Source organism: Micromys minutus (assembly GCF_963924665.1).
Source record: "Micromys minutus genome assembly, chromosome: 8".
Classification (NCBI taxonomy): Eukaryota; Metazoa; Chordata; class Mammalia; order Rodentia; family Muridae; genus Micromys; species Micromys minutus.
Window position 1 is genome coordinate 36,150,741 of NC_137977.1, and position 23,841 is coordinate 36,174,581.

General features: G+C 33.7%; 1 protein-coding gene across 3 annotated transcripts in view; it reads left to right on the top strand.

Moving 5' to 3' along the window:
* Positions 1-23,841, top strand: part of DMXL1 (Dmx like 1) — a 136,998-nt gene that overhangs the window by 75,994 nt on the left and 37,163 nt on the right. The window contains exons 28-35 of one of the 3 annotated variants that reach the window (XM_080920336.1): positions 190-438; positions 820-948; positions 6,102-6,259; positions 11,807-11,943; positions 17,778-17,863; positions 18,696-18,897; positions 20,364-20,481; positions 23,680-23,742. In XM_080920336.1, the coding sequence (XP_080776462.1) occupies positions 190-438; positions 820-948; positions 6,102-6,259; positions 11,807-11,943; positions 17,778-17,863; positions 18,696-18,897; positions 20,364-20,481; positions 23,680-23,742 (1,142 nt within the window). The remainder of the gene's footprint in view (positions 1-189; positions 439-819; positions 949-6,101; positions 6,260-11,806; positions 11,944-17,777; positions 17,864-18,695; positions 18,898-20,363; positions 20,482-23,679; positions 23,743-23,841) is intronic. The other 2 variants (XM_080920334.1, XM_080920335.1) reach the window with 2 other exon arrangements.

The window sequence follows — 23,841 nt, forward strand, 5'->3', positions numbered from 1 at the left end:
CAGCAGTTGCTCCTAAACCATGATAACCTACTGGTTATGAATCCAGCAGAAAAATATTTAATGCTGATTGAGTACATTTTTTGAGAAACTCAAAAAGTAGAAAAATGTGTTTAATTTTTAACTTTAAAAGTTTTTATTTTTGCTTTTCTTATTTTTGTTAATGTCAGCTGTTTTTCCTTTTTGTCTTAGGAATAAATTGTCTAATTCAACTTTTGAATTCTTCTGGTGAAGAAGCTCAGTCAGGACTTACAGTCTTGCTTTGTGAAATTCTTACAGCAGTGTATCTTAGTCTGTTCATTCATGGACTGGCAACACATTCTAGTAATGAGCTATTTCGGATTGTAGCCCACCCCCTAAATGAAAAAATGTGGTCTGCAGTATTTGGTGGAGGAGCACATGTTCCCAGCAAAGTACAAACAAACTCAAAAGCTTTATCTGGTAAGTTTTCATCATTCCCTTCCCCCTGCACCCTCCCCAGTCTGCCTCCCCTCTGTCCTTTCTGCTCTGATCTTCCTTTCAGTTTTGTTTTTATAAATTGAAGCTTTATTCATCTGGATGATAACTTTGTTAAATGTAATATCTTAATTTTGTGTAAGAAAGTTTTTGTTATACAAAACCACCAACAAATAGTTTTGTGGTAAAAACTGAAGTTTTAAAGCTTTTTGTGCAGTTTTTAATCTTTAAGATACTCCTGCACTAATAATTAGACGATACAATGTGATTTTAATGTCTTTTAGTATTAAAATCTTGATTTCTTTTGAAATACACTTTGGTTTTGTTCCATACCAAATACAGATTTTTCTCTTCTTTCTTTGGCAGGAAGGCACTTTGCTATGCCTAGCCCCCACCAGGTAGTGGTATTCTCCATGGAATGTGTGGGCTTTTCCAAAGCTCTATCAGCCATCAGTTTTCATAACCCTCCCACTCTTGCAGGCAAGATCTTAGCTTTAGAAATAGACTCTTACAGCTTAGCTTGCTTTATGTTGTTTTTCAAGGGTTGCATACAGTGGGACAGTTTGTTTTGTTTGGCATTTAAGGAAAATTGACATATTTCTTTTAATCAAGCCATATTTTTGATTTAAAACAATGATTAGCATTTTAGAAAACTTTCTGCCTTTCCATTTCTAGTTTCAAATACTTGGTTTTGGATATTTTCTGTCCCTTAAATTGTAATATTTCTAAGTGTACAAAACCAAGAGAAACAAGTGCTGGTGCTGATCATGGGAAATCACAGTATGGCTTGAAATGGCTGGGAAAGCATCTCCCATGAAGCTGCTTTATGGTTTGCATATTATGACTGGTTATAGGAGTTTTTGGATTTCTAAGTGTTTTTATTACCATTTAAAGTAAATAGTTTAAATAAGTGTATCCTTTCACTACATGTACTATATTTAAATAAAATTACAATAACCCTCTTTTTCAACATGAGAATAACTTTCATGATATTTTCTAAATCTTCACTTTTTGTGATTTATTAACACGTGATAGTATTGGTTTTTCAATTTTGAAGATTATCTAGAGTAGCTTGAAGACTTAACTTACACAGGAAAGCCTGTTACTGCACTGACATTAAATTTAAAAAATTATTAAAACATGTAAATTTAAATCTTCAAATACAAGCTTGAAAACAATTTTAAATGCTTTTTAGAAGGAACCTTTGTGCAGACATATATAAGTAAAGCCTAGCAAGATTATCTCTGAATTTTAATCCTCTTCCCCTTTACCACCTTCTAGAACCATACCTGTGTGTATATTTGGATATTTATGATTTGGAAGTTCAGATGGGTGACGAAAGACTTACAAAAAAGTAAAATTTGATTTGAATTTGTTACTTTTTAAAAAAATCATTGTGGGACTAGAAAGATGCCTTAACATTTAAAAGCACTTTATTTTCAGAAAACCCAGGTTTGAGGACCAGCACCCATGTGACAGGTCACAACTGTCTGTAACACCCATTTTGGGGGAACCAGTACTCTCTTCTGAACCACACCATGATTCACAGACATATTGAAAGCAAAAAGATGTACATGGCACGTGAAACATTCATATACATAAAATAAATTTGAAAAAAGTTTTGAAAAACACTATTGTTAGAGTTCATACCCTGATAAGGAGATATTTTTAGATTTTTAAGTATTCTTCTATAATAGGATAAAGAAGAGTGGTTATTTTCAATAAACATTTTAAGAATTGATGGCATTTATTTTTCACAAAGCTATAAAGACCATCATTGTAGAAGGAAAGTCCTGGTAACTTAGCTTCTACTTTATCCACACATTCAAACTATTTGCTCATTTATCTGTCACTCTGTCACCTTTTAATGCATATACTTTCCCCTCTTCAAAACTTCAGGAGAGGAAGGATACAACCTCAGAATAGACCTGGATTAAATTCCTTATTTTTAATGCTGAGAATCAAGCAAATTCAGTTCATAATTTTGAGCAGACTTCAGCCAGCTTTGTTGGTACAGAGACCTTCTGGTATCTCACAGCTGCTCAGTCTTCTCTGGTAGTACCAAAGTAGCAGTAGCAAAAATTAAGTAAGTATTGCTGTATTTCAGTAAAATTTAGATATAAAAATAGGTCTTAAGCCAGGCAAGATGCTTCAATCCCAGTTCTTTGGACACAGAGACAGGAAGATCATCTGTGTGTTCATGGCCAGCCTGTCTGTTATATAGCGAGTTTCAGGACTACCGGCTACATGTAGTTAAACATTGTCTCCTCCCAACCCCCAGCCCTCAAAGTAATATTTTGTCAGTTCTGAGGTAGAAAGTTTGTTCTTCTATTGAAAGGTCCAGTGCTGATGTAGCTGCTCCACAGACTTCACTCTGTCTCACTGGTATTGATATGCCTACTATACTTGTCTCAGTAATCCTTTTGCTCTGAGTTAAAATTAATTTCTTCTTTCTTTTTCTCTTAAAATGATAAATTTTAAGTGCTAAGTGCAAATTAATTATCAAATTTACCTGCTTATTAAAATATTAAGCATTTAAATTTTCATAATTTTAGGATACTTTTATGATATATTTCTCAAATTAAAATCAACAACCGTGAAATTCACCTTGACTATATTTTTTATATATCTGAGTTCAAGAAAAAACATTGTAAACCTAACAGGAGTTAAACTCATCAATCATTAAAGTTAATGATTATTTTGGCTTTATTTTAATATGTTTCAGAAAAATTACTCAAGATTTCAGTTTTATTACTATGAAATACTGAAATTCTACTAAGCAATGCTAATATTTGCTTAGTATATTGTTAGCCTTGTATTAGCTCCAGCTTGTTCTTTTTCTTTGAATCTGAACATTGAGCCCAGAACCAAGTACATGTTAGGCAGGCTTCTACCACTGAGACATGTCAGTAGTCCCAGGTCCATGTATTTATGCTGAGCACAGGTAAATATGAAGAGCCTTATGCAAAGTTCAGGTTGATTCTTATTTACATACTAAGATTTGTTGCTTGAGGGCAAAAGTATCATTGTACATGAGAATCTTCATAAATGTTAATACTAACCATTCTCAAATTATCAAAAATAGTCAATTAACCAAAAATTATCTGTAAGTTTACCCTTTTGGAGTGGGGACATGATAACCAAATATTCAAAACACACTTAACCTTGTTGTAAAGTTAGATGTAAGCATATCAACCTAGGTTATACACATCCATTTTTGAGAACTCAGAAACTGAAGTCATACTAAGTGCACCTACAAGATTCATCCATTGATTAAGACTGGCATTTGTTTCCAAAACTAATTTAGTTTGGAAAGGAACAGGGAAGAAAAGAAAAAAATAAAGGTAGAGGACTGAGAGACTATAAAGCCAGCCTACTTAGCTGTGTTTCTAGGCCACTGGCAGACACTGATTCAAATAACAAGGTAGGTGACATTATTGAGATATCACACTTGAGGCTTTACCCTGACTTGCATTATGTGCACATAGGTGATACATACAGAGCCACCACATAAATACATAAACACAGAAAGCAAAACGGTAACATAAATGTTCAAGTTTTTGATGTATTATTGATTGCATCATCATCATCATATCATCATCCAGGTTACCTCAGGCTATTTCCATGCATGTATATAATGAATTTGGAATATTATCAGCTCTGCTCATACATATTATCTTCCTCCTCACATCATCTTAATTTGTTTTTTATCACAATAATAGCTTCATTGTAGCAAATCTAGGAATGAAGAAAAAATTATTATAGAAAACAATGTTTTCTTACTCTTCTAGTTTCCCATTCCCATGCCATTATATAACCTCTTAAACATTTATTCATTTCTGTTTGATCCTTTTGGGAATGACTTATATTTCTAAATATCCATAGTACAGAATGTGCTGGGGGTCAGATCAGGATTCTCAAGTAAAGGAAGGAATGTCTGTGAAATCTGTTTTGACATGGAAACCAATCAGTGAGTCAAAGCAAATAAGAATTATGTTTTTAAAAGTCATGTTACTTCTTGATTCTATCTGACATTTCCCCCATGCATGCCTTTGTTTTTTATTAGCCACATTTTATCCTCTCCATTCTTCTTAGATAGATCATAAGGCCTACATTTTGTTTCTATTCCATTTTAGTTTTAGAATGTGTGTTAATATATTCAACATGTGTATTGGAAAGTTAATTGTAGATTATCAGATAGATATAAAGGTAAAAGTTTATGCAAGTTTAAATGTATAAATTTAATCATTTAATACTTGAGCTACCAGTGAAACCACTAATATGTAATGTCTTAGAATATTAATATGTCATTCTTTCCTCTCTTCCAAAGTCACATAATCACTACATTAGACTCAGGTTATTGTTGCTTGATATATTGCATGTGCATGTTGTATTTTAAAGTTAAATAGTTATAAATAATAAATTAAAATTGTAATTATACCACAAATACTTAGATCATTTTGGGAGGTAAGTAAATATCATTGGAACCATAGGAGAAAAATATTGTGCCTTCATGTAAATTGTTTGCCTATTAGGTCATGCTATGGTTGGGATCCTTGTATGTCTATGACATAGTATTGATCAAGTGTTTCTATAGCCTGTGGATATGTAGCTCAGAGATGCAGCAATTGCATGGCATATGGGCCTTGGCTTTGATCACTGGCATCATACAGATCTGTTTAAGAAACTCCCATATAATTTTTTGCTTTCTAGGGCAAATGCTGAGAGAATGGTCTTTAACTTTAGAGGTTTGATAAAGTAAAACAAAGATGGCATTTTCTCTTCTGTGTAATTCTAATGACTAGAAATTCAATCTCTCACCCATTTTTTTGAGTTATAGTAAGTGCAATTTAATTATGGAACTCAAGATATTAAAATATTTCTATTAAAATATTTTAAATGTATAATGAGACCAGTTTGTTCATGAACAGTCTGGACTGAGGCGTTATTTTTAATTTGCATTTACATTGTGTCATTTTTTTTTTTAAGACTTATTTTATTTATGTGAGTACATTGTAGCTATCTTCAGACACACCAGAAGAGGGCATCAGGTCTCACTACATATGGTTGTAAACCACCCTGTGGTTGCTGGGAATTGAATTCAGCTCCTCTGGAAGTGCAGTCAGTGCTCTTAACTGCTTAGCCATCTCTCCACTCCATCTATTTTTTTTTTTTTTTTTTTTTTTTTTTTTTTTTTTTTTTTAGTATTTATTGGGGTAGTTCACTAGTAGAATATATGCTCGCATGCTTAACACTGGGTTCAGTGCCCAGCAAACTCCTTCCTCTTAAAACACACACACACACACACACACACACACCAAAACACAAAGTAAAAGGATTTGGGACGTTTTTGTTACGATCATAACTAAATTGTAGAGGGAATTTTCTTTTTTTGATAGGCAGATACTACCTCTCTTATATACTACATACAATAGATAAATAGGCATTCAGATAATTATAGACAAGATATGGTAAAAGCACAGGTTGCTATACAGATTCCCTCCTTCTTTTTGCTTTTAAACTGCTCTGTACTTTCATAATCATATTTTAGTTTTTGAATGCTATTCATAGTTATATTTAGCTTTTATGTAAAATCGTAATTGGAGGTAGTACTTCTAATAATAATTTTTTCTTCATTTCTTTACTAGTTGAAGGAGAAAAACAAAGCAAACATATTAGTCCATCAAAAGCATCTGGCAGAGAATCTTCTTCTGTATCTTCTTCCTCTGTAAATCAGGAGCCACTTGCAGTCAAGGAGAAGTTCATCCCACCTGAACTAAGTATCTGGGACTACTTCATAGCCAAGGTAATTAAACATCACTACCCAGAAGAATGTAGTCAAATGGGAACAACAAGATTTAAAATAAATGATTAGCTCTTGGTACTTCTAAGTGTTTTTCTATGCTAGTTTTAAATTTTTTAATTTGTGTCAAGATATTCAACAATATAAAAAGGAATCAACACTGACCTATTTTGATCATACGTCTAACCAACTTTTAAGACAGTATATATACTATACACAGTAAGATTGTCCATTTCATTGGCTGGAGACATGGCTCAGTGGGTAAGAGCACTGACTGTTCTTTCATAGGTTCTGAGTTCAATTCCCAGCAACCATAATGGTGTCACAACTATATGCAATGGGATTCAATGCCCTATTCTGATGTGTCTAAAGATAGCTACAGTGTACTCATATACATAAATTAAATAAATAAATCTTAAAAAATAAAGACTCTCCATTTCAAACTAAAGTTTAGTAAGATTTAAAAGAGTACTTAACATCTTAATATTATATACTTAATAGTGGCCAAGAATCAAGGAGTCAGGGTTTTCTGATCATCTATTATCCCTATTCAGTTTCCAATTTTTTTTCTTTTCAATCTTTTTTTCCTTCAGTTTTGACAATCAAACTCAAAACCTTGTGTAAGCCTTGTTCCCCTAACTCCATAGTACCTCATTCATTTTAATACTGAGGCCACTCTGAGCTGTTTTAACAGATACAAATTTTTATTTACTAGTATTTAAATAACATTATTATCTCAAGTTTTATTTTCTACATTAAATTACATATTCGTAATTGCATAAAATGCAAACTTTTCTACTGGCTCTCCCTTCCACACATCACTGTGATAGCAGACGCATGCTATGATGAGGAAAGTCACCTCACTTCTTTCAAAGCCGGTCAGTGACTGATCATTTAGCGTCTGTGTTTTATCTCACACACAAACCACATAGCATGTAGTTATTTTTATTTTTTGTCTCCCATAAGATATTTTACTATCAGAAGAGGGAATTGGCAAAAAAAAAAAAAAAAAAGACATAAAAATATAATCATGAAAATAGTACTAAAAAGTCATGTCAACTAGTAAGACCTTAATGCAGAGTATCAAACCTTAAAAAAAAGAAAAAAAATAAAGCCAAGCACTGACAAAAATGTATTTGTATACATTTATGCAAAAATGTTTAAAATTTTTTTTCTTTTATCTTTTTTTTTTAAAATAAAGTTTAAAAAAAAGAAAAGCTAATTGTGAATAGTAACATTGGTGATGTTTGAAAAATTATGTACATGCAAATAGGAATGTAGTAAAGCTAAATATAGCGTAAGTATAAAAGGTAGTTTTGAAGAAAGGAAAAAATATTTCAGATGTTGAAAACTTTTCATTAAAGATACAACATTTAAAATGTAAAAGAGTGGGTTGGAGAGATGGCTAAGGGGTTAAGAGCACTGGCTTATCTTCCAGAGGTCCTGAGTTCACAACCATTTGTAATGGGGATTTGATACCCTGTTATGGTGTGTCTGAGGATAGCTGTAGTATATATAAGACATATAAGTACACTAAACATTTTTAAAAATATAAAAGAGTGAAACTTACCAAGTTTGTCAGTTTTCCAGTCTGTTTCATGCTGTAATTTACATAAAAATAATGCAAGTGCTTTTTGAACTACAGCTAATAAGTTTAAATGAACAAAAAACTGTACTCACAATGCAACTAATATTTTAATTATGCTAAGTTAGTTTTGGTTTTACTGCTTTCTATATTTCCCCAATACATAGATAGCCAAAAGTAAAGTTTTTATTTTTATTTATTTTTTATCTGTTATTTCCTTTAATATATCCTTAATTGAAGTTGAGGTTTCATTGTTTTAAAAGTTATCTTCATGTTAAATAGTATCAATAAACTTGTAAGTTAAACCTTTTAGTAGTACATGTTTTTTGTATTTGTAGTGTGAGTACATATCTATGTGCAGGTATAGGAAGGAGTACAGTGCACATGGGTACAGAGAGTAACGTCAGTGTCATTCTTTAGATGCTATCAATCTTATTTTTGAGACAGGGAATATCTCCCTAGCCTGGAAATGGCAAAGTAGGCTAGGCTTGCTGCACTATAAGTCCAGAGATCTACCTGTCTCTGCTTCTCTAGTGCTCAGATACATACCACAACACCTGACCTGTTTTTACATTGGTTCTGAGTTTGGCTCCCTGTACTTAAGTAGGAAGCAACGTAATAACTGAGTTACTGCCCCAGCCTCTAACTGTACACATTTTTAGAGGCTATATTTGTAAGTTGTACAGCTTGGGTGGTAAGGTATCTGGCATTTTGGGAGCAAAGTAATACAACAAAGTTACACTGCAAAACAAACCTCATACAGGACATTTATTGGGAGGGAAAAACCCAGGAGGGTGGCTGCTTCTGCTCATGAGAGAAACAGCAGAGAACTGGGCTGAACACATGGTTTATATAGAGTTTCTTGGAGGGGAGGGGAGCTTTCAGGATGGCTGGAGATTGGAGGGATTGCGTGGCCTGATTGTAGAGCAAGCTCAAAGATTGGTGTGATTTTTTTTTTTTTTTTCCCTGTAGAGCATATCCTGGCCACTCTCCCACCTTGGGGCTGGAAACATCCTTTACAGCCTTCCCTGCTGCTTGGGTTAGTGTGAATGGTTGGCAGTATTTTTAACACGTTAAGATAAATATAGCTCTGTCAAATTGCTTTTTAAAAATGGTCTCCATATAATATATAAAAATCATCTTGTGTCTCTTTAGGGAGACACTAGCTTTTACAATTAATTACAGTAGAATAGGTGAGAAACATTTGAACAGATTTTCAGTGGCTCCATTAAAACTTGAGGACTGGAGAGATGGCTCAGTGGATACTAATGCTTACTGCTTGTGGTGGTTTGGATGATAAATGGTCTCTTTAGGCTCATAGGGAGTGCCATTATTTGAAATGATTGGACATGTGGCCTTGTTAGAGTAGCTATGGCCTGGTTGGAGAAAGTGTGTCACTGGGTGGGGTTTGAGGTTCAGGCTTAAGCCAGGCCCAGTGTCGCTCACTCTTCCTGCTGCCTGTGGATCCGGATGTAAAACTCTCATCTACTACTCTTGCCTGCAGCACCTGCAAACATGCTTCCTGCCATGATAATAATGGAGTAAACCTCTGAACCTATAAGCCTTAATTTTTTTTTTTCATAAGAGTAGCTATAGTCATGGTGTTTCTTCACAGCAATAGGAACTCAAAACTAAACCTAAGTTTAATTCCCAGCGTCCATGTCAGAGAGGTTACCACCTGTAACTCCAGCTTCTGGCGCGCGCGCACGCGCGTGCGTATGTGTGTGTGTGTGTGTGTGTGTGTGTGTGTGTGTATATAATCACATCCACATACATTTATACACATGTACACATGGTCTTAGACACCATGACCACTTCAACTCTTACAAAGGAAAACATTTAATTGGCGTCTTGCTTACATTTTCAAAGGTTTAGTCTATTACTAAGGCAGGGAGCAAGGCAGCATGGAGGCAGACATGGTGCAAGGAACAGAGTTCTGTGTCCACATCTGCAGGTAGCAGAAGAGAGAGCCCTAGGACAGACTTGGGCATTTGAAACCTCAAAGCCCACACCCAGGGACACATTTACTATAACAAGGCCACACCTCCTAATCCTGTCTAAACATTCAAATTAATGAGCCTAAGGGAGCCTAGCCATCACACATACAAAATAAAAATTCTTATTTTAAAACAGTTACAAAAAAACCCCAAAATATATGATGGAAAAATCCTCTTGTTCTTCAGTGCTATGTAATGATAATAATATGGATTCCTTAACCCACCTAAATGCCAGACATATAAGCAATGCACATATATAACTTGACAGCCTCGGACAGCAGCTTCTAGGGGCTTATTAGCTAGCCAGTTCAGCTGAAATCATGAACTTTAGATTCAGTGAGGGAATCTGTCTCTTAAATTAAGGTGAAAAGCAATGATTAAGACACCCAACAGTGACCTTGCTTCTACACATAAATACCCACACAGACACAAAATTTTTTTTAAGCATTAAGAACACAGTTTATGAGAAGCCTTTAAGTTTACACTTAATCTTTCAGTTATGGATCTCAATAAATTGATAAGGTCACACATTTTACTTCTATAATCTACTAATGCTTACAGTGTATTAATGTAGCATAGTGCATTCTCAGCCACTTTAACCATTTGTTTTGACAAATATTTTTAAAGGTAACACAACATTTCTATTTACTTCCTAGTTATTAACATTGTTCTTAGAGTTTCTGGTCAATAATCAGTTTTTTAGTCCTGCACCACTCTACAGAACAGTGGCTCTTTCTTCTGCTTTTATATGTTAATTGCAAAATCCCTCACATTTTTAGCTTTTGGATATTTTCCAAACTACCTTATAGTGATTGACTTTGACCTAATCTCTGATGGTCCCACGCCAACTGACCTGTTAAGCTTCATGCTTCAGATAATGTAGGAAATTTGTCTCTTTCTTCCTCTCTGTCTTTATTTGATCTTTAGTTTTAGAGAATTGTTTGCTTGGAATTATTGTTGAGTCAGACTTTAATAGTTCTGTTATTATTTTTAGGTTGGTAACTTTTTCTCCTTTAGAGAAACTTTCTCCTTTTCATTTAAATGCTACTTGTCAAAGAGGCCTTCTATGGTCAGTCAGTTTTTACTTTTCTTCATTTTTCCTGTTTTTCTTTGTAACGCTTAATATATATAAATTTTACTTAATTTTTTAGTTACTTGCCTATAGTTTTACCAATAAAAATGTAAAACTCTTAGGATGCCATTGGCTGTAATTCTTTTAAACATTGTTTTATCAAGCCAGTTTATTCTGTTAAATGTCTATATTTTCCAGCACTTGAGCGGTTGAAGGAGGCAGATCACAAGTCAAAGACTAGCCTGGGCTACTTAGAAAGACTTTCACAGAGGAATGCAGGGTGGATAAGATCTATCTCAAGTAGACTTTTGGGTCACATTCTGAAGAGTTTTTTTTTTTTTTTTTTTTTTTGTTTACTGAGTGAATAGATAAAATTATATCAAAGACGTACCGTCATAAATAATAGGTGATGTGTTTTTTAAAAAAAAGATAAGGTGGGGGGTATGTTCTGTGGATGTGTAGTCAGGTATCGGGGAAGGGGGTGCCTTTGTGGGCCCATGCTGAGGCATCCCTTCCCTCTGAGGAACCAGCCACGTGACAGTATAGTATAGAATAGACTTTATTCAGGGTATAGGGACAGGAGTCAAAAGGATAGTAGAAACAAGAGAAAGAGAGAGTAGAGAAGTAGAGGAGTAGAGACTGGCCATGAGCACATGGAGAGAAAGGGGAAGGGAATGGGTCAGGAATGCAAGAGAGTGAGGAGGGGGCAAGCAGCCTTTTTATAGTGTCAGGCATATACCTGGTGTTGGCAGGTAACTGTTGGGGTGGAACTTACAAAGAATGCTAACTAACATTACGTACTTACAGTGAAATATCCAAAAATGGAATGATGACTTATATATTTGAATGCATCACATCAGATATTTGGATGATAATGTGTATAATTTTTCTTTCAGCCTTTTCTACCGCCTTCCCAAAGTCGAGCAGAGTATGATTCTGAGGAGAGTCTAGAAAGTGATGAGGAAGAAGATGATGACGATACTTTGCCTTCTGATCTTCAACTTCATGAACATTCAAATTCAAATTCATTCAGGTACTGAATATTGTGTTTATATAAATAATATTTTTAAAGTACCGTGGAATAACTCACTGATTTATTACACACTACTTAGTTGAAATTGTCAAATTCTTTTCTTTAGCAATAAATTTTCAATTAACTTTAGATTATGTCTTGATAAATCATTATAATTTCTAGCATATGGTATAAATCCTTTAATATTACGCTTTGATTTGGGCCCATAAGGTAAATCTTAAAGACTCTAGCCATGAACATCAAATGCCTGTTTAGTAGACCTCTAGTTCTAGAAGATATATTTAAAAGCATCTGTGATTATAAAAATCTTTAAGTATTCACTACACTCAAAAGCATTTTGGATGCTTCACTGGCTTTATATTCATAAGTGATCTTTTTATATGTTTACATTGGAGCAGCAATATATTTTATTAAGACACGGCATATGAATGATGATTTAACAATAGTTTAAAACGAAATAAGCAGATTTCTGGATCAGTAAATCTTTATTGAAAAAAATTAGGAGATTTTGCTTACTAGTGTATTTTTTTTCCTTTTGATTTAAGTTTACTCTCTGCCCATATAAACATGTATGACTCAGAAGCCAAAATTTATAACCCACCAATTTAAAAAGTCACCTATTTAAAAACTGGACTGAAGTGGAAATGTAGCTCAGTTATAGAATATTTGTCTTAGATGTGTGAAGCCCTGTGTTTAATCTTCAGTATTGGAAAAATGGAAGGTCTAGGGGAAGGTGGCCAAAAGACTTGACTAGATAGGTATGTCTCTAAAGAAGATATACAAATGACTGATAAACATTGGAAAGGTTAATGAAACCTCAGTAAAAGGATAGTGTACTAAACCCATTAAGGATGCTTCTACAAAAATAACTAAATGACAGTATTGGCCAAAATGGAGAGAAAGTAGAGCTATTGTGTTCTTTTGGCCAGACTAAAAAATGGTATAGCCACTTTGGAAAATGGTAATGTGGTTTCTTTAAAACTTACAATACTGTATAAAATGGTAATTCTACTTTGGGTATATACTAAAAGAATAGAAAGTAAGAGCTCGAACATGTAGTTGTGCATCTAGTTGACAGCAGCTTAAAGGTCAGTGGATTGAAGCAATTCAAGTGTCTGAAATGGAGATTGGATAAACAAAATGTTTTATCTACATAATTAGAATTTTTTTACAAAAGAAGAAAATTCTGACTTATGCTACAACATGCATGAATTTTTAGAGCATTATACAAAGAGAAGTAAAATATTCTATGATTCTACTTTAAAAATGTATTAAATAGTCAAATTCATAGAAATTGAGAGAAAAGTGGGCTTTTTGTTTGTTTTGTTTTGTTTTTAGAAGTTTTTTTTTTTTTTTTTTTTTTTCATGAAAAGTTGTGGAGAATGATGGTGAAGATAGTTCCACAACAGCGTGAGCATACTGTTGTTGAGAATGGTAAACTGTTGAACTTTACAGTGTGTGCATTTTGCACACTTGATAATTTATTTATGTATTTATTTATTTATTTTATTGAAGAACTTTATTTTAAAAAACAAAGATAAATGTACAAATTTTAAGCATTTTTGCATAAAAGTATACGAATACATTTTTGTCATTGCTTTGCTTTTTTTTAATAAAGTTTGATAGTGTGCATTCAGATCTTACTAGTTACAATGAGCTTAAAGTACATGTAAAACAGGATGTAACCTGGAATTAGTCAAGGTTTTCTTGGTGTGTAAAGAGTAAACATAATGTATTTTTCTTTTTCTTGAACGTCACACAGTCTGTGAGTTTTTTCTGGGGTATTTAGAGATTTCTGGGGTTAGTATCCAATTATCAGTGACTGCATATTATGTCTGTTCTTTTGTGACTGGGTTATCTCACTTAGGATGATATTCTCGAAATGCATCCATTTTCTTAAGAATTTCATAAAGTCATTGTTTATGATAGCTGAGCAGTACTCCAGTGTGTAAATATACCACAATTTTTGTATCCATTCATCTACTGAAGGACATCTGGGTTCTTTCCAGCTTCTGGATATTATAAATAGAGCTGCTATGAACATTGTGGTGCATGTGTCTTTGTTGTATGTTGGAGTGTCTCTGGGGTAAATGCCCAGAAGTGGAATAACTGGGTCTTCAGGTAGTACTATGTCCAATTTTCTAAGGAACCGCCAGACTGATTTCCAGAGTGGTTGTACCAGTTTACAACCCCACCAACAGTGGAGAAGTGTTCCTCTTTCTCCGCAGCCTCGCCAGCATCTGTTGTCATCTGAGTTTTGGATCTTGGCCAATCTGACTGATGTGAGGTGGAATCTCAGGGTTGTTTTGATTTGCATTTTCCTGATGGCTAATGATGTCGAGCACTCATCCCTGGGATGCAGGGATGGTTTAACATAAGGAAATCCATCAACGTAATCCACCATATAAACAAAGTCAAAGACCAAAATCACATGGTCATCTCACTAGACGCTGAGAAAGCATTCGACAAAATCCAACACCCCTTCATGTTAAAAGTCCTGGAAAGACCAGGAATCTAAGGCCCATACTTAAACATAATAAAAGCAATATACAGCAAACCAACAGCCTACATCAAACTTAATGGCGAGAAACTTGAAGCAATCCCACTAAAATCAGGGACTCGACAAGGCTGCCCACTCTCCCCCTACCTATTCAACATAGTACTGGAAGTCCTGGCTGGAGCAATTAGACAGCAAAAGGAGATCAGGGGATACAAATCGGAAAGAAAGAGATAAAAACATCACTCTTTGCCGATGACATGATAGTATACTTGAGTGACCCCAAAAATTCCACCAGAGAACTCCTACAGCTGATAAACAAGTTCAGCAAAGTGGCTGGATACAAAATTAACTCAAACAAATCAGTGGCCTTCCTATACTCAAAGGACAAACATGTGGAGAAAGAAATTAGGGAAAAGGTACCCTTCACAATCGTCACAAAAACTATGAAATACCTTGGTGTGACTCTAACTAAGCAAGTGAAGGACCTGTATGACAAGAACTTCAAACCTCTAAAGAAAGAAATTGAGGAGGATCTCAGAAAATGGAAAGATCTCCCATGCTCATGGATTGGAAAAATCAACATCTTAAAAATGGCCATCCTACCAAAAGCAATCTACAGATTCAACGCAATCCCCATCAAAATTCCAACCCAGTTCTTCATGGAATTGGAAAGATCAATGTGCAATTTCATATGGAATAACAAAAGACCTAGAATAGCGAAATCCATCCTCAACAACAAGAAAACATCTGCGGGAATCACTATCCCTGACCTCAAGCTATATTACAAGGCAATTGTGCTGAAAACTGCATGGTACTGGTACAGAAATAGGCATGTGGATCAATGGAATAGAATAGAAGATCTAGAAATGAGCCCTCATGTATATGGTCACCTGATTTTTGACAAAGGAGCAGTAAACATTCAATGGAAAAAGGACAGCCTATTCAACAAATGGTGCTGGTCCAACTGGCACTCAGCATGCAAAAGAATGAAAATAGACCCGTTCTTATCTCCTTGTACAAAGCTCAAGTGTAAGTGGATCAAAGATCTCCACATTAAACCAGATACACTGAAACTATTAGATGAGAAAGTAGGGAAAACCTTAGAACACATAGGCACAGGAGAAAATTTCCTGAACAAAACACCAATGGCTCAAGCTCTAAGGTCAAAGATTAACAAATGGGACTTAATGAGATTGCAAAGTTTCTGTAAGGCTAAGGACATCGTCAAGAAAACAAAAAGGCAACCAACAGAATGGGAAAAGATCTTTACCAACACCACATCAGATAGAGGCCTAATATCCAAGGTGTACAAGGAACTCAAAAAGCTAGACACCAGAGAATCAAATAACCCTATTAAAAAATGGGGTACAGAGCTAAACAAAACGTTTTCAGTTGAGGAACACCGAATGGCCGAGAAACATCTGAGGAAGTGCTCCATATCCTTAGCTATCAGGGAAATGCAAATCAAAACAACCCTGACATACCACCTCACACCAGTCAGATTGGCCAAGATCCAAAACTCAGATGACAGCAGATGCTGGCGAGGCTGCTGAGAAAGAGGAACACTTCTCCACTGTTGGTGGGGTTGCAAGCTAATACAACCACTCTGGAAATCTGTCTGGCGATACCTCAGAAAATTGAATATAGTACTACCTGAAGACCCAGCTATTCCACTTCTAGGCATATACCCCAGAGACACTTTAATACACAACAAAGATATATGCACCACAATGGTCATAGCGGCTCTATTTATAATAGCCAGAAGCTGGAAGGAACCCAGATGTCCTTCAGAAGATGAATGGATACAAAAATTGTGGTACATATACACAATGGAATACTACTCAGCCACCAGAAACAATGACTTAACCAAATTCTTAAGAAAATGGCTGCATCTAGAGAATATCATCCTGAGTGAGATAACCCAGTCACAAAAGAACAGACATAATATGCAGTCACTGATAGTGGGATGCTAACCCCAGAGGCTTGCACTCCCCCAGAAACAACTCACAGACTGTATGAAGTCCAAGAAATAAAGAAAACAAAAAAATATATATGTATTTACAAAACAAGAAGACTTTGACTATTTCCATGTTGCATTTTGTTTTGCATGTACTTTAAGCTTATTGCAACTAGTACGTTTTCAATGCATACTGTCAAGCCCTTGAAAAAAATCAAGTACTGACTAAAAAATATATTCACATGGTTTTATATAAAAATTATTTTAATGTCTGAAAAAACAGTACTGACAAAAATGTATAATTTTAAGCAAAAAAATGTTTAAAATCTTTACATTTATCTTTGTTTTGTAAAATAAAGTCATTTAAAAAAATAAAATGATGTCGAGCACTTCCTTAGATGCTTCTCAACCATTCGATATTCCTCAATTGAGAACTTTTTGTTTAGCTCTATACCCCATTTTTTAATATTTGTTGTTTGATTCTCTGGTGTCTAGCTTGTTGAGTTCTTTGAGTATCTTGGATATTAGGCCTCTATCTGATGTTGGGTTGGTAAAGATCTTTTCCCATTCTGTTGGCTGCCGTTTTGTTTTCTTGACAGTGTCTTTAGCCTTACAGAAACTTTGCAATCTCATTAAGTCCCATTTGTCAATCTTTGACCTTAAAGCACGAGCCATTGGTGTTCTGTTCAGGAAATTTTCTCCTGTGCCTATGTGTTCCAAGGTTTTCCCTACTTTCTCATCTAATAGTTTCAATGTACCTGGTTTAATGTGGAGATCTTTGGTCCACTTTCACTTGAGCTTTGTCCAAGGTGATAAGAAAGGGTCTATTTTCATTTTTGTGCATGGTGTGTGCCAGTTGGACCAACAGTTGATAATTTAAAGCTAGTACTATAAGTCATAAACATGATCTACTCACAATTAAAGATGGTGAAATAATTTTAAATTGAACTATATAAAAACATAAAGTCAAGACCCTCATGTTTCTATGAACTGGTACAAAAACAAGTACCTGTGCATTTCCCCTGCTTTCTTACATAGAAGATAACACAATCATATATGATGCCCTGAAGCTTCCTGTTTGGTTACTATTTCATACTGTAGTTTTATCAGTATTAATACTTCATTTTCATAATTACCTTAAAATTTCATCTTTTGAAACTATTGTTATTGAGCTACTACTCTCCTGACAGGCATTTAGGTTATTTTCACTGTTTTTGATAATGCTTACATGTATTCTTAGTTTTATGTATATGTATTATTTAGGCTTTACAGATGTACATATTTGCACTAATTCCTGTTAGAAAATTGTTGTATTAAATGATGTCATCATTTTTTAATTTTATGTAAATCTTTAATCGGGAAATTTTTTATTTTTAGTTGGTCATTGATGAGATTGGCTATGGTCCAGTTGGTGCTCAACAACTTGAAGACTTTCTATCCCTTTGCAGGTCATGATCTTGCAGGTAATACACATCATAGCATGACTCAATACCAATTGTTATTCTTTATGTGTATTATAAATAAATAAAAAGTGTGAGTTCCTGTAGTAAAGGATACACTTCTTTCAGGTATTAAATATTTTTAAATGTTCTTATTATGCCTGCTGAGGAAGGTAATGTTTGAGAAATCAAAGGCTATGTACCTGTTATTACTATATTGAGACCTATTTCTACATGGGAAATACTATACTATTTATACTAAACCTATAAACCTTCAAAAACAGTAAGTTTCACGGTAAGAGATGATTGTACAGAAAATAAAGGAATGTAGTTTGGTGCAAGATGCTTCAGCTATGAACTGTGGTTTTTCATACACTAAAATTTATTTTAATTATAAAAAATTTTGTGACTGTTGGAATAATAAAGGAAGGAGGATTTATACTTATCCTACTGTAATAAATCAGTAGGTAATTTTCAGAATCAAGACTGCTACTAGGTGTGAGCAGATAAACAAAAATAGTTAAATTAGTGCTTCATTTCATGATAAGGATTATATAACTTTGCTATTATTTTCATTTTTAAACAAAAATGCCAAATGATATTCTGTATTGTTTCAAAGATTAAAGCACTTAAATTTTCTTCCATGGACATTTTTGTAATCTTCAAAATCATTTTCATGTAAAATTAAATTCCTAAGTAGTAATGTAGATATAGTCATATAGATTCATGACATTTTATCTTCAAAGTACCAGATTCTTTGCCCACATATTTGACTATATTTTATTAATATTCTCTGCTTTCTCAGAAACATGTTTGTAGAATATAACCATTTATCAATTATGTTTCTGTTTTTTAGAACTGCCAGTTAGTTCACCTCTTTGTCATGCAGTGCTAAAAACTCTTCAGTGCTGGGAACAAGTTCTTCTCCGGCGACTTGAAATTCATGGTGGACCACCTCAAAACTATATTTCAAGTCATACTTCTGAAGAGAATGTGTCTGCGGGCCCTGCAATACTCCGTCACAAAGCTTTACTAGAACCTACAAACACTCCTTTCAAGTAGGTTTACCATGGATATTGTTTTGTTGTTGCTCTCATTGTTTTGCCAAAAAGAAAAAATAATGGTTTTGGAGAATCAGGCTGTCCTTGGGTAGTGTTTAGAGAAAAAGAATAATAAGTACTTGTAGTCCATGCTTAGCATTTGGTTCTAGGAACATATCTGTGTCTTTGGTGTAATACTTGTGATTCTCAAAGGTTATCCATCACATCTGTTGAAGGTCCTGATGGTAAGCATTCTAGGCTTTATAGGATTCCTTGCTGTGACTAGTTAATGCTGGCATTGCACAGTGAAAGCAACCACACAGAATATGTACCAAGGCTTAGCTATGAGCCAGTAAACTTGAGTTTTTGAAATTATGGTTAGGAGGGAGCTTACCTTTGTGAAGGCAAATGAAGGGGAGCAGGGATGGGGAGGGGGAAGGGATAACATCTCAAATGTAAATACAGAGTATCTAATAGAAAATATATGTACATATTAAGAAAATATGGACAGACTAGCTTGTGGAGTGTACTGTTACTGAACTCCTACTCTGCAACAGAATAATAACTTCACCAACTGTTTTACTATCCTGAAAAGAAAATGGTTGACCTATGGGTAAGGTTTTACAATACTTGCTTTTCTAGAAAATGTTTTCCTGAATAAATGTTTACATAACACTATTTAGTTCTTCAGTGGCATCATTTTCTTTATTGCAGAAGTACTTTTGGCCAGGAACATAGAGATTATATATAGTCTTACTGCATCCGCAGAAAACACATTTTTAAAAAAATGCTCTGCTTCTAGTTGTCTTTTATGAAACACAACTTTTTTAATATTTCTTGTTCTTAGTTCAAGGTTCAAGAAATTATGGCCAACCGCTCTAGCCAAATTCAGCTCTATTCCTGTTTTTGTCAATAAAATTTTATTAGCTCATAGCTATAAATATTATTTTCATATTGGGATAAGACAAAAGTAATGCTTTATAATGTCAGTACTTGAATAAATATCTCTAGCACAGAATCTAGAATGTTCTAAAGCCTAAAACATTTTGGATGTCATATCACTTAAAAAGTATTAAATTTTAGTCAAGCACGGTAGGTAGTGTATACACTAAGGAGGCAGAGACAAAAACAGGTGGGTCTTTTTGAGTTTGAGGTCAACCTGGTCTACATAGTGAATTCCTGTTTTGAGACACTGTCTCAAAAAACACAAACCAAACCGAAAACCAAAAAGAGTTCAGATTAGTGATGGTCAACTTGTCTGCTTTCCCACCACAGTGACAAACTAATAGGAACCATATTGTCCGCTAATCTTAAAAGTATCAGTTATATCATCCTTTATGAAAAAGCTTCTTGTCTGCTTTCCTAGATCATGGGTTGTGATCCTAGCCAATTTATTCTAATAAACACTTGTAGAGTTGTAAGGAATTGTGAAGTTAGTCAGAAATGTTTGAGGTAAATAATTAATGTACTGTATCTATATATAGATCCAAAAATCATCTCGCACTGTCTGTTAAGAGGCTTTGGCAGTACTTGGTGAAACAGGAAGAAATTCAAGAAACTTTTATCAGAAATATCTTCACAAAGAAACGATGTCTAAATGAGGTTTGTATATGTTAAAACTCTTTACTATTTTTTTTTACTAAAGTTTCATAGTATTCTGTAACCAATAAAATAATTGAAGTTTACAGATCCTTTTTTAAAATTCATTTGATATTGTAAACTTTAATTAATGTTTAGAAAACTATGTTAAAAGGGAAGCAACAATATGTTTGCATCATGTTCTTGGTATTGAGATAAGAGTCTGATTCTTGTATGTCTTGTTTAACAAAAATGGCCAGATACTTAAGAGATATTTTTGAGGGGTTATTTAGTTCCATGCTACTAAAAAATAGTATTTGATAACATGAAGATCTTACTATCTGTATATACATAAACATCATTTTCTTTTCTTCATACAAAATGCTTTACAACTAATAATTATTAGGTGTACCTAAACAGTAGACACTGTTAGAGTTAGCCAGTTATTCCTCTGGAGTCATTAACAAAGTCTATAAATAACTAATGGTCTCTGGACATGTTCTGAGTAACAAGTGATTAGTCTGAAAATAAACTTTGTACTGGTTTTTAAGTGGGAGGAAAGACCAAAGCCATATGGTTTTTGGGAAAATAAGAAAATAGAAGGGCTTCACAATAGACAAGCAAAAAAACCAAGATATCATTAAACATTGCAAAAAGAAAATTTTCATATATGACTGCATTTCAAATACTGAGTTGTTTATTTGAATAATTTTTGAATTTATAATGTAATTACATCATATTCCTCTCTCATAGTAACAAATTATAATAAACAACTGGATGGATATGTTGTTACTATTTGCTGGGACCATAGCACAAAAAAGAATATATAGCACTTTTGCTAATTTAAAATTTAAAAGTGAATATTTTGATAGCACATTAAAATCTAGGCAGGCATGAATGCTGTTTACTTATTAATGTAACTGTGAAAATATTGTTATATATTGGTATGTGAATTATCAAGAAAATGGAAAAAAATACAGTTAACAGTGAATATGCTAGACAAGACTATATGACTGATTAAACTGTTAGGTAGAGCTATACTTTTAAAAAAATATTTTTCTAGAATGAATTATAATTTATGGCTTTCTTATGTACTCTATAAAGATACTGCTACAGTGTCTTGGGTCTTAAATGCTCACTTAGCTTGCTACTTTTTCAGTAGTGTGCCTTTTACATACATATGCACACTGGATTGTTTTGGTGACTCAGCATAGAGAAACAGAGTAGTAAAACTCTGACATATTATATAAGGATAGCAGTTAATGAGTAAACTTGAACATTTTTGTCTATTTTATGAGTGTGGAGTTAACATTTGGTTTAATGTTCGTCTAATACAATATTGATATTTTTAATTTTGTAACAAATGTCATTCATTTTCATGTTGTATTGAGCCCACCACTAAGTAGCCATTTTATATCAGATGAAGGATTATGGAACAGAGTTTAAATAATAGCTTTGTATGAAACCTCATGATACCTTCTGAAAAACTGAAAACTGCTTTTATTGGAATTTTTAATCAAAAGGATTAACATAGCTTAATAACAGCTTTTGTAACAGGAGTAATCCTGAACTTCCTTAATCTACAAGTGAACTGTTTACATTCTTTGCAATGTTTTTATGATAAATAGCTTAATCACTAGCAAATCATTGAAAGTTTTGAGAAATTTGTCATGATGTTTATTTTGTAAAGGAAAATGAATTTATTTACAGTTGACTAAATGAAGGCAGGGTGGCTAATGTTCTTCCCGTGCCATCTTTGGCTATGTTATAAGTTATAGAAAGCCATGGTACAAATCTAGCACAAGTGTAAATTTATCTGTGAAACAGGCTAGCTGGTCCTTTTCTAGGGTGGAGAAGAGGTTGAAGGATGCAAGGAAAGATGAACAGGTTAAGGACCCTAACACAGGTGTTCTCCACTCTCTCCCATTTCCTCCTTCTCTGCTACACACATGGATTTTTATTTAAGTCTGGGCTAAGAAGAAAATGAGGACTTGAAAGATCCCCCTTTTTATGAAAGAGAAAGGCTTAGGTTTCATGGGATGTAGTAGAGTTGTAATCACTTCCTATTCTGGGCTTGGCAGTAAGAATTTTTTTTCTTGTAGTTTTGTTTCTGGCCGTGATACTGCTAAAGAGATTTTATTAAACAAATATGAATAAATGATAAAATCCTAGGTTGGATAGAGTTAAATAAAGTTTTAAATTTACAGAGGTGATAGAAAATGATTTTAATCTTTACTAGCAGTTAAGTTGCCTGTTTTGGGTATTTATAAAATTGCCTGTTGTGTATTATTTATATTAAAGTGATCATTAAAGCAATTGTGAATTTAGTACTCAGAAGACTGATAATTGGCATGTTCTATATTTTGATATTGCTAATTTTTTATTCCTTTATATGATTAAAATGAAATTTTACTATTTCTTTATTGGACTTTATTTCTTTATCGTATATTAAAATTCTTACGTATATCAGAGCTTTCCTTTCCCAGTATAATGTAGTTTACTGAACATTCTTTTAGTTTTTAACTAAAATTTCTCCCAAAGTAGTCATATTTATTTGGAAATTAATTATACATGGTTTGAAATAGGCTATCAGAGCCTTTCCCAACAAAAGTTGGATTAACAGTTAACATCTTTGCTCTTTACCAGTTGTATTTTATTTTCTGAGAACGTAAGAGTCCTGACTGAGCTTATTCTTTAACCAGTACTGATGTCACCTTTGAATGAGGCTGTATGCCGCTAAGCAAGTTATCAACTCTTCCTGGCAACATGAATAGGAGAATTTAGAAGGTAGAAATTGGAATTTTCTACTAAGGATATTTTCTGGAGGAATTATATGTCAGGAGTTAGACAGTAGTGTTTAAGACAGTAGATTAACTTTGATTTTTAGTTGACACCAGAAACTCTGAATTTACACTTATAAGGTACCTTAGATAAAATGTTGTAATGTCAACATTATAAAACAAATTGAGGAAAAAAATGTGCAGTGAAATAAAATTTATAGTGATAGATAAGGAATTTTGAGCCTTCAAGATTTCGTACTCTCTACCCATACATTCTCCAGCATATATTTCTTTTTTAATATATGAAATTTAAGAAAATACTATTTTCATATTCTTTTTTTAGTAATTTGGTTACAAATATAAGTTTAGAAAATAGCTCAGTGTTGTGCTTGTTACATCTCATCTTTACTCTTTGACATGTGATTATTCTTTCTTAATGAAGTCATTAGAGGACAGCAGTGAAACCATCAAAAATTCTATGATGGAGGAGCCAAACATCAATAAGGTACATTAATGTCATTCAACTGAAATTAAAAATTGCATTCTTAACGAGAACAAGAAGAGATTTGCAATTTGGCATTCAACTGGACTTGGTTTCGAATGG